The sequence below is a fragment of the Anser anser genome, assembly GCF_964211835.1.
Source record: "Anser anser genome assembly, chromosome: 1".
In the NCBI taxonomy this organism is placed as follows: Eukaryota; Metazoa; Chordata; class Aves; order Anseriformes; family Anatidae; genus Anser; species Anser anser.
In genome coordinates this window covers 139,610,906-139,625,143 of record NC_139720.1, presented here as the reverse complement: position 1 = coordinate 139,625,143, position 14,238 = coordinate 139,610,906, and the positions used below count along the sequence as shown (strand labels likewise).

Below are 14,238 nucleotides of genomic sequence, written 5' to 3'. Positions count from 1 at the left end.
AATTATTCAACATGAATCAACCCCAGCTCGTATGACACGGATGTGATTCTGCTGACAGAGTAAAGAATACTTAAAACCCCACAACATGGTTCCTGCTTATTCTGTGCAGGTCTTTACACCACATTTGCATGTGTATTTTGTTTCTTCTAAAAGTGTCAAGGCCAAGGATTAGAAGCATCCAATTGCAAAAAACAATAAGTTCACTGACCTCAGAGACTGGAATGATAACTATTGTAAGATATTTACCAGGTATATACTGCTCCAGATTTGGTAAGAGCCACAGAAAATTGCGATCCACATTCTACTTTAACCACTCCAAGGCCTGTGAGGGAATCGATCTAGGAAAATAATAGCAAAATAAATCAAAATTAATTAAGGAAGCTATAGTTTCATCAACTGCCTTGTATTTAGGAATATCTTAAGTCAAATAGGATGTGTAAGTGTTAAAGTGTCTATGTGTATGCTTATGAATTAAAATATGCATATAGATCATTTAGCAGAATTCCACTCCTTTCATCTTTCCACTATTTACTACTTAAACATTCAAAAGAAGCTCAGACTCGGAAAACTGTTTAAGATCTTATCTAGTATTTTACCTGCAGTAATTGCTCCTTAGTAAAAACAGTAAGGTTCTGTCTCCAAATTCTTAACATTAATCATCCCTAGCTCCTCTGACATTGGATGTGATTCTGCTGACAGTAAAAAAATACTTAAACCTGCAGTACACTATTCCTACTCACTGTGTAGGTCCTCATGTCATTTTACCATCAATGCCATGGGACTGATGATTTATGAGACAAACAAGCTACTTTCATATTGTGTTGCATCACGCAATAAAAAACTTACTTGGGATAGTCTGGTAGACTTTGTCCTTTGGGAAATGGAAATGTGGACACCTGTATCTACATAAAAAGGTGTGATTCTGGACTAAGAATCTAAAATCCACTGTGCACAGGTATACACTTACATACTCTTATATTACTCTCCAACACAAACAGTGCTCATCTCTGTTTCAAATGCTGATACTTGAATTGATGTTGATATTGACTTGAATTGATAACGTACAGATAAAGTATGGCATGAGGTAGTATTACGCAACTTTATTAACAAAAGGAAGCATGGACAGCAGGTTAAGGGAGGTGATTCTTCCCCTCTACTCTGCTCTTGTGAAACCCCACCTGGAGCACTGTGTTCAGCTCTGAGGCCCCCAGCACAAGAACACCACAGGCCTATTAAAACATGTCCAGAGGAAGGCCACGAGGATGATCAAGAGACTGGAGCACCTCTCCTGTGAAGACAGGCTGAGGGAGTTGGGGTTGTTCAGACCAGAGAAGAGAAGGCTCTTCTCCACCTCCCAGTACCTAAAGGGGGCCTACAGGAAAGCTGGGGAGGGACTCTCTGTCAGGGGGTGTAGTGACAGGACAAGGAGTAATGGCTTTAAGCTAAAAAATGGTAGGTTTAGATTAGACATTAAGAAGAAATTCTTTATTCATAGGGTGTTGAGACACTGGAACAGGTTGCCCAGAGAAGCTGTGGATGCCCCATCCCTGGAGGTGTTCAAAGCCAGACTGGATGGGGCTTTGGGCAACCTGGTCTGGTGGGAGGTGTCCCTGCCCATAGCAGGGGGTTGGAATTGGATGGTCTTTAAGGTCCCTTCCAACCCAAACCATTCTGTGATTCTACGAAATATAAAGATTTCTTGGGAAAAATCTAACCTTCTGAGAGGAACCAAAGTTAAAATAAGAAATATTCCTGGAGCCAGCAATTTCATCAAAAAGAAAAACAAAGTACAACTTTATCAGTCAGCACAAAACTTGAAGACCAGTCATTGTATCCTACAAATCCCATTATTAACAACAGAAGAAATCTGATGTCCCGAGTAGCTGGAAGTTTGCATATGTTAACGAATCTGTTTTCAGTGTTCTCTATTAACCTCATGGCTTCTAAAACAATGAAAAAATTATGTTCAAATACCTTCATTGGTACTTTACAGCCATCACTGCCTCCTCTCCCAAGTTTTCCATAATCTCCATCACCCCAGGACCAGACTGTATCATCATCAGTAAGGCATAATGTCTGTGCATCTCCGCTGCCACAGGCTATGTCAATCACACGATAGCCCTGGAGAGCTTCCACCTGTAAAGCAATCACCAGTTCTTGTTTACAACAAAAGACTCAGTCATTTAGTTTCATAAAAGACGACAAACCCGACTTCGAAAGGTGCTTCACTGGAATTGTGGGTCTGAAGTACCACAGGATCATGCAAATAAATTCAAGTCAAAAGCCTTTGCTCTTTTCAAACCAACAAAATGAAAACTGACTACACATTTTAAAATACTGGATTATTCTTTTTACTTGGTTGACAAGTTAAATTTTTTCACTGAAGAAGTCAAGGAAAATAACTCATACAAAACATGTAAGGTTTTCAAAGACTATATTCTGTTCACATAATTTCAGATTCTATGGTTCGCTATTGTATATACCACTTATTTCCCAATACCCTTTTAGGAGTTTACGATTTCCTAGCACTTGCATTACCTGAATTTAATCAACATCTTAACTTCTGAAATGCTGCCATCTAGTGATGAGGTATGGAATTGGGAATCACAAAGTAAAAGGATACTTACCACACGAACTGCATCCTCCCAGTCCACACCCCTACTTGAAATACGGGATTAGAGGTAGCCTAATCCATCATCCACAACTTCACACACTTCAAACTCATCTACAGACTAGCTACCTTCATAATAACCAAAAAAATGGGGTGAGGAGGGGGTGGGGATGAAGGGAAGGGGAGGATGTGTAACAAAGGTGGGTAGACCTTGTTTTTGGGAGCAGGGGAATGAAAACATCTGGTTCTTTTCAGTGCAAAGTATTTATGTGAAGGGAGTGCAGGCAGCTAAAGTGCATTTAAGATACTTACCACTCCCACCCAAACTGGAAGTGACAATAGCATGTAAATCTGTACCAATTGTAAACTGCTATGTCCTTTACACACTCTAGAGATGTTGTTTTGCTTGACAGGGAGAGTTAAACAAACTACTAATAAACTGTTTAGTGATCTCTAGTAAAGCTTTACAGCTCTACTTTCACTTCATTCTTTCAATCCATTCCTGTTTTCTAAAGCAACAGGACGTTTCCTACAAACGTATGCTGCCACTTCTTCCTTTTATTCTTTATACACAGATATTGGAAAAGTTACAAATCAGAAATTAAGAGCTGGACTAAGACCATACAGAATTCCAAACGTTTCTTACCAGTTTAGGTTTTAGTTGGTCCTCACTATCTCCATGCCCAAGGCGTCCGTATCTTCCCTTTCCCCATGTAAAAAGGTCTCCTGCAGCTGTAATGCATGCACTGTGTGCTCCTCCAGCAGCAATGTCAACCACTTCTATACCTCTCAGAGATTCAATTACACGAGGACGATCACAAGGGCTGAAATGAAAATAATTGTTCTGACAGAACTTTTAGGATAGACCATTCACATACACCAATGTACAGAGAGCTTTATAAAATGAGTACAAGGAAATCTACTTCAGAATTTAATTTTGTTCCAGTTTAACATCCTCAAGATCTGTGTTTCATTATTCATTCAGAAATAATAACTAATTAATAAGATAGAATTATTTTACCATATGTTATACTAAAGAATTACAGGTTAAGTGAAACTACAGAAGCATTTACACTGGAAAATCGGTCCAATTTAACACTAGAAATTTTGATAATGTATATTGCATTGGACTGCTTTTCTCCATGGACTTAAACATTCCTTTTTTTTTGGTTCAGAATACTGTTGTCTCAAACACAACAGAATTTCTCCTTTAACATAGGAAACAATTCATATGAACATCAAAAGCAGAATGGCAGTTTTGCTCCCTCCTAAAGTGCCATGAAGTTCCACATACCCACAAGATAAATTCCAAAGGAAATCCACTGGTCTTTGGCGTCTACAGATGTGCTAGAATACAGTATCTACTCATAGAAATCCAAGCAACTTTACCTGATGAGTATTTTGTAGTTCTCGAATCTAAAAAAATACCTTCCCATACCAGTAATTAATACTTCAACATACAGACTCATGTAACACTTAAATACATTGCAACTATAATAGATACCCATTAGCACTTTTACAAAATAACACCTCAAAGCATTACCTTCGGTTTCCATGACCAAGTTTACCATCTTCTGCTTCACCCCAAGAATAAACTTCTCCCTCAGAAGACAATGCCAAACAGTGCTTTCCTCCTGAGTTCACTGCGACTTTCTTTATAAACACGTGCTGAATGGATTCCAGTAAAGTTGGAGTAGAAACTGACTCAGTTCCTCCAATTCCAAGCCTACCACCCGCTCCATATCCAGTGGCATACAGCTTTAAAATGAAGAATACAATTTAAGTTCATTTATGCCTTGAAGAACACTCACTAGAACTGTAGAGAAGCATTCTTAATGAATGTATACTAAAATATAATTAAAGAAAAGCCTGAAAAAAACAGCTTTTTGCTTGCCTCTATACCCTTATACCCTCTTTTGGAATTTTCCAGAATGTGTGTATCAACAGCAAGAGGTTTTTCCTTTCAAAGTAAGAGTGGCTTTGTTTTTTACGATTTAATGTAAGTGAGCAACTTCACTACATGTTCTATACTGAAGTTCCTGAACATATGGAAGAAGAGGGATTTCTTGAGCTTTCATATTGGTGCTGATAGTGCTACAGAACATACACTAGTCTAAGGACAAAGACAAAAGCTGAAACAAAGGTTACATTCTTTTTCTTACTAGATCAACATAGATGGATAAGGTAGGCTGGCTTTGGGCAACAAATTCTTCATTAAATCTGAAGCAAAAACAGCTGGCTGCAAAGAAACACAAACTCCTCCAGTATGCGTACCTCTTCTCCCCCTTTGTGGGTACCATATTTATCATCTAAGGCCTCTTACTCATGTCATCTCTACTGCATAGACACTAACTTCTTTTGCTTTCAGAGATGACCTGACACATATTTAATTAAATTCTTCATAACCACTTTGTTTGTGCTTAGCTTTAAAGCCTTCAGCTTCCCTTTAAGATCTCAAGAAGGTTTTACATTTCCAGAAACTATCTACTTTTCCAATTCTACAAGCTGGTTCAGAAAGAAAGAGAAAATTCTACCTACATATGCAACTGTGACTTAATTTTGTTAATCAACTGTTCTACACTCACAGGAGGTATTTCCCATGGCAATTCAGATTATCTTTCCAACCCAAAAAAGGAACGCTCAGTAGCTGGAGGTAGCATGCAACTATTCAGTTTCACTAGAGGAATTTACAATAGCCTGCTCCAACATTCCCTGTCAGGTACATGTAAACACATTCTGAAAAAACAATTTTCCACACTTCTTTTTACTGCAATACAATCTAACCTCAATCAAGGAAATACTAAGCACAGCAATTTGTTGTCACCAGTTTCAAACTGTGTTGCCAAAAAATTGAAGAGTGAAATATGATTATATAATTATGCAAAGAAAATTCTGCTCTAGGTTTTCAAGCTTTATGAGAAATACAAGTTTCATAATAAAAAAGATAAAATGGTTTGCACATATTCCCCTTAAAATAAGAACTTTTTAAAGAAGGCTTTACATTTTCAAAGTTTCTAAATCCTATGCCATAAGCCACAGTCTCTAGTCTGCTACGCATTTAATTTTCCTTCCCCCAGGAACATTCAATTACCTGTACCTAAATGTAGAACACATGAAATTTAGTACCTCTGATGCCAGGAATGAAAATAAGGCTATATTCAAGTCAATATGAGCTGCCACTGATCTAATGAATTTTATTTTAAATCCTAATGTTGATTTTGTAAAAGTATCGAGAAACCATAACTTTGTGTGATAGCATGACAAAATCATGTATCACCCACAGGTTTCTTTCAAGCATTACTACTGTAGTTTTCTTTCTTCCTTGCAATAAGCACATATAAACACAGTTGCTTCTTCCAATTCCATCCCATACATACAGTTTTTAAACACAGTACCGCTTTTTACCCTTCTTGTCTATCCAAAAGGTTTTTGTCTCAACACAATGATATCAAGCAATTAATCCATTCCTTATCCTTTTGTGAATCATTAACAAGGATGATACTGACTGCTTAGGACAGAAACATTAATCTAGTGATACATTATAGTGAAACTGTTACAAAAAGTCTAGCTAAAAATCTCAATCACATCCTCCACACAAAGCTGTCATCTGTATCAAAATTAAGATGTTTTCAAATTCACAAACTTATTTTTTTCTCTTATACCTAACCCTAAATCTTTGCATGGCACACCTTTCCACTGAGGGTTTAAGCATCTAAAAATTAAATCCTGCAATATCTAACTTAAATGCATTTAGCTAGCCCTGAACAATCTCAGATTCCAATTATAGCTCTCCCTTGTCAGGGAGACCATCACCATCAAATTTTACTGTCTGTACCGTTTTATGGGACTCTGTGAGCCTATTGTTTCTATTCTTCTTTGTTTTCCAAAAATCTGCTCACAGTTCTGAATTGAAAACTAAAATATTCATGTCTTGTTTCAAGCATTTAATGCTATAGCACATTGAAGTCCTGTGTTGTACAGGCAGAATTGGTACAGTTTAGTTTCATTTTAAAATATATTTAATTAATTAAATGGGGATACACATATTACTACTGATTTAGCCAAACTCATTCTGAATAATAGGATGAAATTTTTAAAGGGAGTTTAACAAATATTTATTTATTGTATGCTTACTTTTCCATCAGCAGTCACTGCAAACAGGGTCTGTTCACCACCAATTAATTGCACTGGTCTAAGAGTAGCAAGAGCTTCACATGGAGTCGGGACTTTGACTTTTGCCCCTTCAATCCCACCAAGTTGTCCTCTGTGATTATGACCCCAACCATAAATAGTTCCACTGCCTCCAGCTGAAAGTGTCCAATCGTCAGGTCGTCTACATAAAATTTGAAATTAAAAAAAAAAGTTATAAAAGAGCTTCTAGAAAGTCACAAAAAAGTTGTTTGTTGCGTAAGAGTGAAGCATCACAAGACAAAACAAGTGACAGCTGAAAGAAATAACCTATTCATCCACTGGACAAGCTGTTCATCCTGTTCTCTCTTAAAGACATCATGGCACTCATGAAGAACATCCATATTTTCATTATCTGCCATTAATTCTCGGATTTTCTTTGCCACCTGTAAAATATTTTGGATTAAACAACGTTATTCCAATTATCAGCTACTCCTATCATAGTTGACATAAAACACTTCAAATCTCAGCATATTCCTCTAAATGAAACATTTTCACATGTTCCATAAGCTATTTAAAATATTCCTGCAATACCTCATCGAGGAAAAGGCGAGGTAATGGAGTCCTTTTATCAAGAGCCACAGCAACCCTGGATGCCATACAGTATCTTCTGAACCAAGCCCATTTGTGTGTCTCTGCACAGCAAGGGAGAGTATCCAATTCTAGATCACAAGCGAGAGCCACAAGCACCTGCAGACAAACAAAACGGACATAATGGATGCATCAAAAATGTGTAATAAAAAGTAATACACATTTGATGTAGTAGAACAGCTCATAGACCAGTAGGGCATGAACACAGTCTCAAAAAAGGTAAAGTACAGGGGACATCAAGAGCTATCCATGTCTGTTACTCTCATTGACTGGACAGTATCAAGTGCACCCAGACGATCTCACACAGTTAGATATCTAATTTCCTCCTCCAATCCAACAATTTTCACAGCACCCCTGTGAAAAACACCTCCTAGATTAATTATCTTTTCAACATCAAATGTCACATGCTGAACTTCTTACCTTCCATTTCTAAACTAAGTATCTTTCCTCTAATGAAATCCACTTAGTTTACTGCTGAAGATGGTGAACAATAGATTACTTCTCTGTAAAACCTTTTACTTAAAGAATTTCTTCAAGATAGATAAATCCTCTTATTTTAACTCTTACTACAGGGGAAGCTTTTTTAGCCTTATTATTCTTGTTGCTCTTCTCTAGACCTCCTCAGCTCATTTCTTTGCACTTTGAAGTATGAGGCCCAAAACTGAAGACCATTCCTTTTAAGGCATTTTTATTTGTTCCAACCAGAGGTCAACACCACCTTCAGCGTATTTAAACAGATAAATAAAAATATACAATACTCCTGTTAGGAAAACTCAGAAATCAGTTGTCAAAAACAGTTTCAGCTGTAGCCTACTACACCTTCAAATGTTTTTCCTGATCTTGTATTTGTATATTTGATTCTCCTTTTAGAAGTAGCATTCTGATATTTTTTTTATGCAACTTCATCTCTATGAGTTCAGACCCATTTTTCAAAATTCATTAAGAGCAACCTTTATAAGAATTTTCTCTATTGCTACTAGGTGCTCACTTAGTATCACAAAAAAAAATCCAGAAAAACATGTGTAATGAATTCTTTACTGATTGTATCCCATTACCTTAAAGAAAGGACTGTGGAGCAGTTGTTTGCCACCTCTCACAATAGGGTCTTCATAGTCAAACTGTCGCTGCAAAGCTTCTGGAAGACCTTTAACCAACGCAGCTAAAGCACTCCCTGTGAAACTCTAAGAGAAACAGCAGAACAAGAAAATTTGTCTATGAATTACAAGAAATTTAGATAACCATGACAAAAAATTAGTAACTTACCAAACTAGTTAGTTATGTGAAGAATCGTTTCCAAATACATAAGTATTTATATCATTTTTGACAATTCCAAAATCACATAGATACAAAACTGGTATTAGTTTTTTTTTTTCTTTCCTAAAATGGAGTCCCTTTACAGGTACTTACAGACTTGTGAAAGTAGGCTATTCATGTGCACATTTCCTATTTTGTGGTTAACAATAAAAGCCTTTAACAGCAGGACCAGCATTTTTAATGCTTTGCATATATCTTAATGTGAAAAATGTTAGAGAAGAGCATCGCTGCCTGCTTACCAAAGCTCGTGTTTCCCCATCGTTATCCCCAAGAATCCGGTTGATGTTAATAGACTGGCCAAATTCCGTTGTGAGCAGTTTCCGTAGTCTCTGCAAAGCCCACATTCTGTGGCCAGCAGCTAAGGAAATATAAGCACACAAAACCCAGAATTACTTTACACAATCATTTTAACTTCAAACAAGCAGACTTAAATTTAAGACTTACACCTACCTAAGGCACTCAGCTGAGCACAAGCTGCAAGAGAAGCTGCCAAGCGAGGAACTATACTCCTGTTGGAAGCAAAATTTAAGCGAAAATCCAACAAACATGTAACCAAATCCATTGAGGGACATGAAAGAATGCAACGATCTGAGAGAAGGTCTTTGGGGCCTGCAAGAAACGAAAAGTAAAACATAAAGTAAGAAAATAGAAGGTGGGGAAGATTTGCCCTTGGACTGACATAAGAACAGAACAAGGGCAGGATTTAGCTGACCAAACGCAGCAGTCTACAGTGCTGGTCTACATCTGAGTTGGTCTATTCCACCTCCCTTTGAAGGGGCAGGAAAGAAGAGGCACTTTCATGACATAGAATCATAAAACGTCTTGAGTTGGAAGAGACCCACAAGGATCAAGTTCAACTTGTGACGCCACACAAGGCAGCTCTTGGGATTTAAACCATATATCTAAGAGCATTAGCCAAATGCTTCTTCAACAACAACTGGTTTGGGGTTATGACCATGAGGAGCTTATTCCAGTGCTTGACCACCCTCCTCTCAGTGAAGAACTTTTTCCTAATATCCAATCTGAACTTCCCCCAACTCAGATTTAAGCCGTTCCCTTGCATCCTATCACCAAGCACAACACAGTTCACCTAATCCCAAAGGCTCATTAGAAAAAAATTCACATGAATTATGCCTCAGAAGTAACCTCTCTTCACTGATGGAGGGGCAAACTACAGCAATTACAAAAATACTTCTCTCTCTTCTTTATGTACACGTACACCTCTCAGGACTTTGTTGAAAACTTTTTCCAGGTATGAAAAATTTTTCATACTATGAATATAAATAATTAAAACTTCAGCATGTAAATATTTAGACTGTGGAATAAATTTAATTGTAGAAACTAAACTAGTAAATATACTCTCTCATCCTTACGTAAACGTGATGATCTTACCTGCAGCTGGCATGATAGGGTAAACAGTGAATCGCCATCCCCATCCGTTTACGGAGCCATCACTGATGAACTTCCATTTCAGTTCATCCCCTGGAATTCGCAACTCACTAGACCAATCTGACCACTCTCGACCTGTTACAGCAGGTAACATGAACATATTCACGCATACTGACTGAGCCAATGCAAGCCACTCACCAAGAGTAACTTCCCTCTATGATTATGTCTTGTAAACATCACATAAATACACTCCAAAAGAAAAAGGTATGTGGAGCACATGAACATAACTATAAAGATGCTACGTTAACAAAACTTAAGTCTTAATTCAATTAGCACTTCTAACATATGTCCTCAGTGCTTTTAATACCTCTTTCAAAAAAAACAATTATGAAGCCTTACTAGAATCCATTCTTCTGTTTTCAAATTGCAAGAATTTTCAAGTTTCTTTCATGCTAATTTTTAGTACGTTGCAACAGATTTTCATAAGCTTTAGGTCTCTTTCCAACCAAAACCAGCTCAATAATGAAACACATGAACATGTGCAACTGAAGCAGGTTGAGAGAAAAACTGGTGAGCAGTAAAAGCCCACATCATGAGTGTTCAGAATTGTTAAGCATAGGCAGTAACTACTTAGACCCTTGCACTTGATGTAATATATGGGTAGGTTCAATGTAAAATCTGATGAGATTAAAAATATTCCTCCATCGTCTCCTGAAAAATCAACAGCACTTTAAAATGAAATTACAGATAATATGATAAAAGATGTGAAGATTTTATGTAGTGTTAGTTACATAGATCAGAGCAGAAAACAGAAAGAGAGAGCCTAGATTGTATTTTGGGCATTCAACAGCAGAAGAGCATTTGTCTTGACTGTAAAAAAGCTCAAATTTCTATAATTATTACTTGAAAGAGACAAAACCTAGCTAAGGAGTATCATTTCACAATTGTTTTTCCAATTTGTTAAAATATGCTTTGATTATACAGAAATTCACGTATGGTGCCATGGGTGCTAGTAATTAATTTTTTACACTCTAACTGCTCTTCGGAAAAGCAATCTTTCATGTCTGTATGTAGATCATACAGTGGTTGGGTTTTTTTTAGTTTAAAATAGAATATCAATTTACATAGTTTTTCCTCTTTGTTATTGGTATATCCCTGACAAGGAGTAAGTCACAGCGGTACATTTAATTCAGCGTTTAACAGCAAATCACACAAGACACTTTGGAAAAGCACCTGATCGGACGGAAACAATTCTGTTGACACCATCCATGATGGTGAGTGGATCATGACGCCGCTCTGTAGAACACTGGCGATCAAATTCTACTCTCAGTCCCTCAGCACCTAAACAGCAACAAAGAATTTACACACTTCTACAGAGCAATCAATACCACAAACAAATGCAGTATTTTAGAAATCCACATGAAATCAAATGCAAATGTTTGGAAGCCACAGTGCTCATTAATAAAAATGAGAACGTGGACTTGCTTTGGTTTAATAACATTGTTTGTCTAACATCTTCTCTTTGAAAGACTTACATCGTAGAGAGCTCGTGAATTGAGCTAGGAGAGAAGACTATATTCAGAACATTCCCAACTGAAGTTTCCGTAGCAAAAAAAAAAAAAAAAAGTATTTACAGTTAAGACAAATATCAAAAGATACAGGCAATAGAGAATTAAGTACCAGATAACATACTGAAGGAAGCACTAAATGAAAATACAGCATAGGCATAGAAAGGAAAAAAGCATTTCCTAGTGATCAAGGCTGAAAGACAGTTCAGTTCTTCTGAAAGACAGGTTCAGTTACTGACCTTGAAAACAACTCAGGTCATTCTCAGCTTTGTAACTGAACAGAAAATAGCAGTAATATATAGCTGCAGAGAAATGGTATACAGAACTCAGTCACAGACAGAGAACCCAAACTTGAGTAAACGTATATTTCACAGGACTGAGATGTTCATGCTGTATACGAGTGTTTTAAGAAATATTTTATTATAGCAACAGGATACATAGTATTACTTTAAAAGTAATACTTTTGTATCTTTGTATGTATTGTTGTTTGTATTGTAATGTTGATCTGGTAGAATGGGTCTAGAGGAGAGCTATGAAGTTGATCAGAGGGCTGGAGCACCTCTCCTAGTAAGAAAGGCTGAGAGGGCTGGGGATGCTCATTTTACAGAAGAGAAGGCTCCAGGGTGATCTCATTGCAGCTTTTCAATACTTAAAGGGGGCTTATAAAAAGATGGAGAACAACTTTTTGCTCAGGCAGACAATGATAGGACAAGGGGTAATGGTTTTAAACTAAACTTCCTAACTTCAGATTAGAGGTTAGGAAGAAATTCTTCACTCAGAGGGTGGTGAGGCACTGAACAAGTTGCCTAGAGAGGCTGTGGATGCCCCATCTCTGGAGGTGTTTGAGGCCAGGTTGGATGAGGCCCTGGGCAACCTGATCTAGTGGATGGCATCTCTGTCCATGGCAGAGGAGTTGGAACTAGATGGTCTTTAAGGTCCCCTTCCAACCCAAGCTGTTCTATGATTCTGTGTTTCTATGAAAAGTTCTACACACATTTTTGTAAACGGAGGAAAAATTTATGCATGTAGGCTTGCAAGTAACCAAATTTTAGAAACATAACTCTAGGAATTCTATACCTGGTATTTTAACTGTGCCACTAGAAGATGTATCATCAGTATACGGATGGCTGCTTTCTACCACAACTGGTTGTGATGAAAGGCGACCACTTTGTGAATCAGTTGCCACATCTTCTAACTCAGTAACACATAGCTCCAACAACATATCAGCAACCTAATAAAAAAAAAAAGACAAACCTAAAATCAAGCTTACAAAAAGTATGTATGGTTAGCCCAAGAAATCTAAAGCCAACTACCCTTCTTCCTGAATTTAAAAAAAAACAAACAAAAAAAAAACAAAAAACAAATTTTCCTCGCTAAAGCTTGAAAACTTTTAAAACTAGAAGCCAAACACCATAATTCTAAGTAAATGCCAGAACAAATAATATTTTTCCCTCACAGAAAAAATAAACTAAAGCATAACTAAATCATAGGCCAAGAGATTAGTGAAAGATGTAATCTTTTAACCAAAATGTAACATTAAAATATATAATTTAGAGAGAACAGGACTTATTTTTAAAGAGCAGTTTCAAATAAAAATTCTGACTCTGGAGGAAAGAAAAAAGTTGTTTAGTCACTCACTATTAATGCTAGAAGGAAAAATGGTGATATGTTAGTGCATATATACTGTGCATTTCATTGGGGTGGGAGGGGAATAACTATCTCAAACCCAGAACAGAGGTATACATATAGCTGATCATAATAAGGAATTTAAAAACTTGAAAAAAATTAACAGCTCCAGAAATGCCACTTTATTACTCCCACACCAATCACATTAGTTAGGGTCTCACACAATCCTGGTTTACTAGGACAGATATACCCTATTTTATTTTATTTTTTTAAGTGTAGCTGTCTTGTCATTTATACCATTTATTTTAAAAAACTCTGAATTCAATATATGATCCTTATCAGAATCATTATTTACCTTTTTGGGTAGCGAAGCCAAGTTTGAAAAAGGAACACAAGCACCAGCTTTGCATCATTTCCAACATTTCAAAGCAGTCTTTAAAGCAGTGCAAAGCCATAAATGAACTACATCATATAAAGATCTTAAAACAAACTCATCATACTCATTAGAAAAATATTTCAAGGGTAAAGCTGAAAAATGTTAAACAACTTTAAGTTCATTCCTATTAGCAGACATTATATAAAACATTTATGATTTGTCCTAATCTTCTGTATAGCTGTTAGCATCCAGGGTTAGAACATCTATTAATTGTCTCTTAGCTGTCCCAAGGAAACCCACACCCATGGATACTTTGTAAATAGTTATAAGCTTCAGTGCATCAAATATAAACCTTAAAAATCAAGAACTATATATTCTTAACACTGACGTTCTAGCTAGCAATAATGACTGCACAAATTTGAGAAATAAAGTTAAGTGTAAAACAAAACCAACATAAAACTTTTTAAACTAACATTCTGGAGATTCATCAAATAGGGTTTGGTTAATTCAGCTTCATGGTTTGCCAGCATGACGAACCAAGGAAATATACTGACATTTATTGCAAATATATATGT

At 36.7% G+C, this 14,238-nt stretch overlaps 1 protein-coding gene across 3 annotated transcripts in view; it reads right to left on the bottom strand.

Moving 5' to 3' along the window:
* HERC2 (HECT and RLD domain containing E3 ubiquitin protein ligase 2) overlaps window positions 1-14,238 on the bottom strand; it is a 111,567-nt gene that overhangs the window by 16,466 nt on the left and 80,863 nt on the right. For 2 of the 3 annotated variants that reach the window (XM_083805733.1, XM_083805734.1), the window contains exons 70-82: window positions 12,739-12,892; window positions 11,327-11,434; window positions 10,097-10,228; window positions 9,155-9,313; window positions 8,944-9,062; window positions 8,446-8,571; window positions 7,334-7,489; window positions 7,070-7,185; window positions 6,746-6,944; window positions 4,155-4,369; window positions 3,258-3,435; window positions 1,975-2,136; window positions 247-338 (exon numbers count right to left, since the gene is read on the bottom strand). In XM_083805733.1, coding sequence (XP_083661859.1) covers window positions 247-338; window positions 1,975-2,136; window positions 3,258-3,435; window positions 4,155-4,369; window positions 6,746-6,944; window positions 7,070-7,185; window positions 7,334-7,489; window positions 8,446-8,571; window positions 8,944-9,062; window positions 9,155-9,313; window positions 10,097-10,228; window positions 11,327-11,434; window positions 12,739-12,892 — 1,916 coding nt within the window. The remainder of the gene's footprint in view (window positions 1-246; window positions 339-1,974; window positions 2,137-3,257; window positions 3,436-4,154; window positions 4,370-6,745; window positions 6,945-7,069; window positions 7,186-7,333; window positions 7,490-8,445; window positions 8,572-8,943; window positions 9,063-9,154; window positions 9,314-10,096; window positions 10,229-11,326; window positions 11,435-12,738; window positions 12,893-14,238) is intronic. The other variant, XM_083805735.1, reaches the window with a different exon arrangement.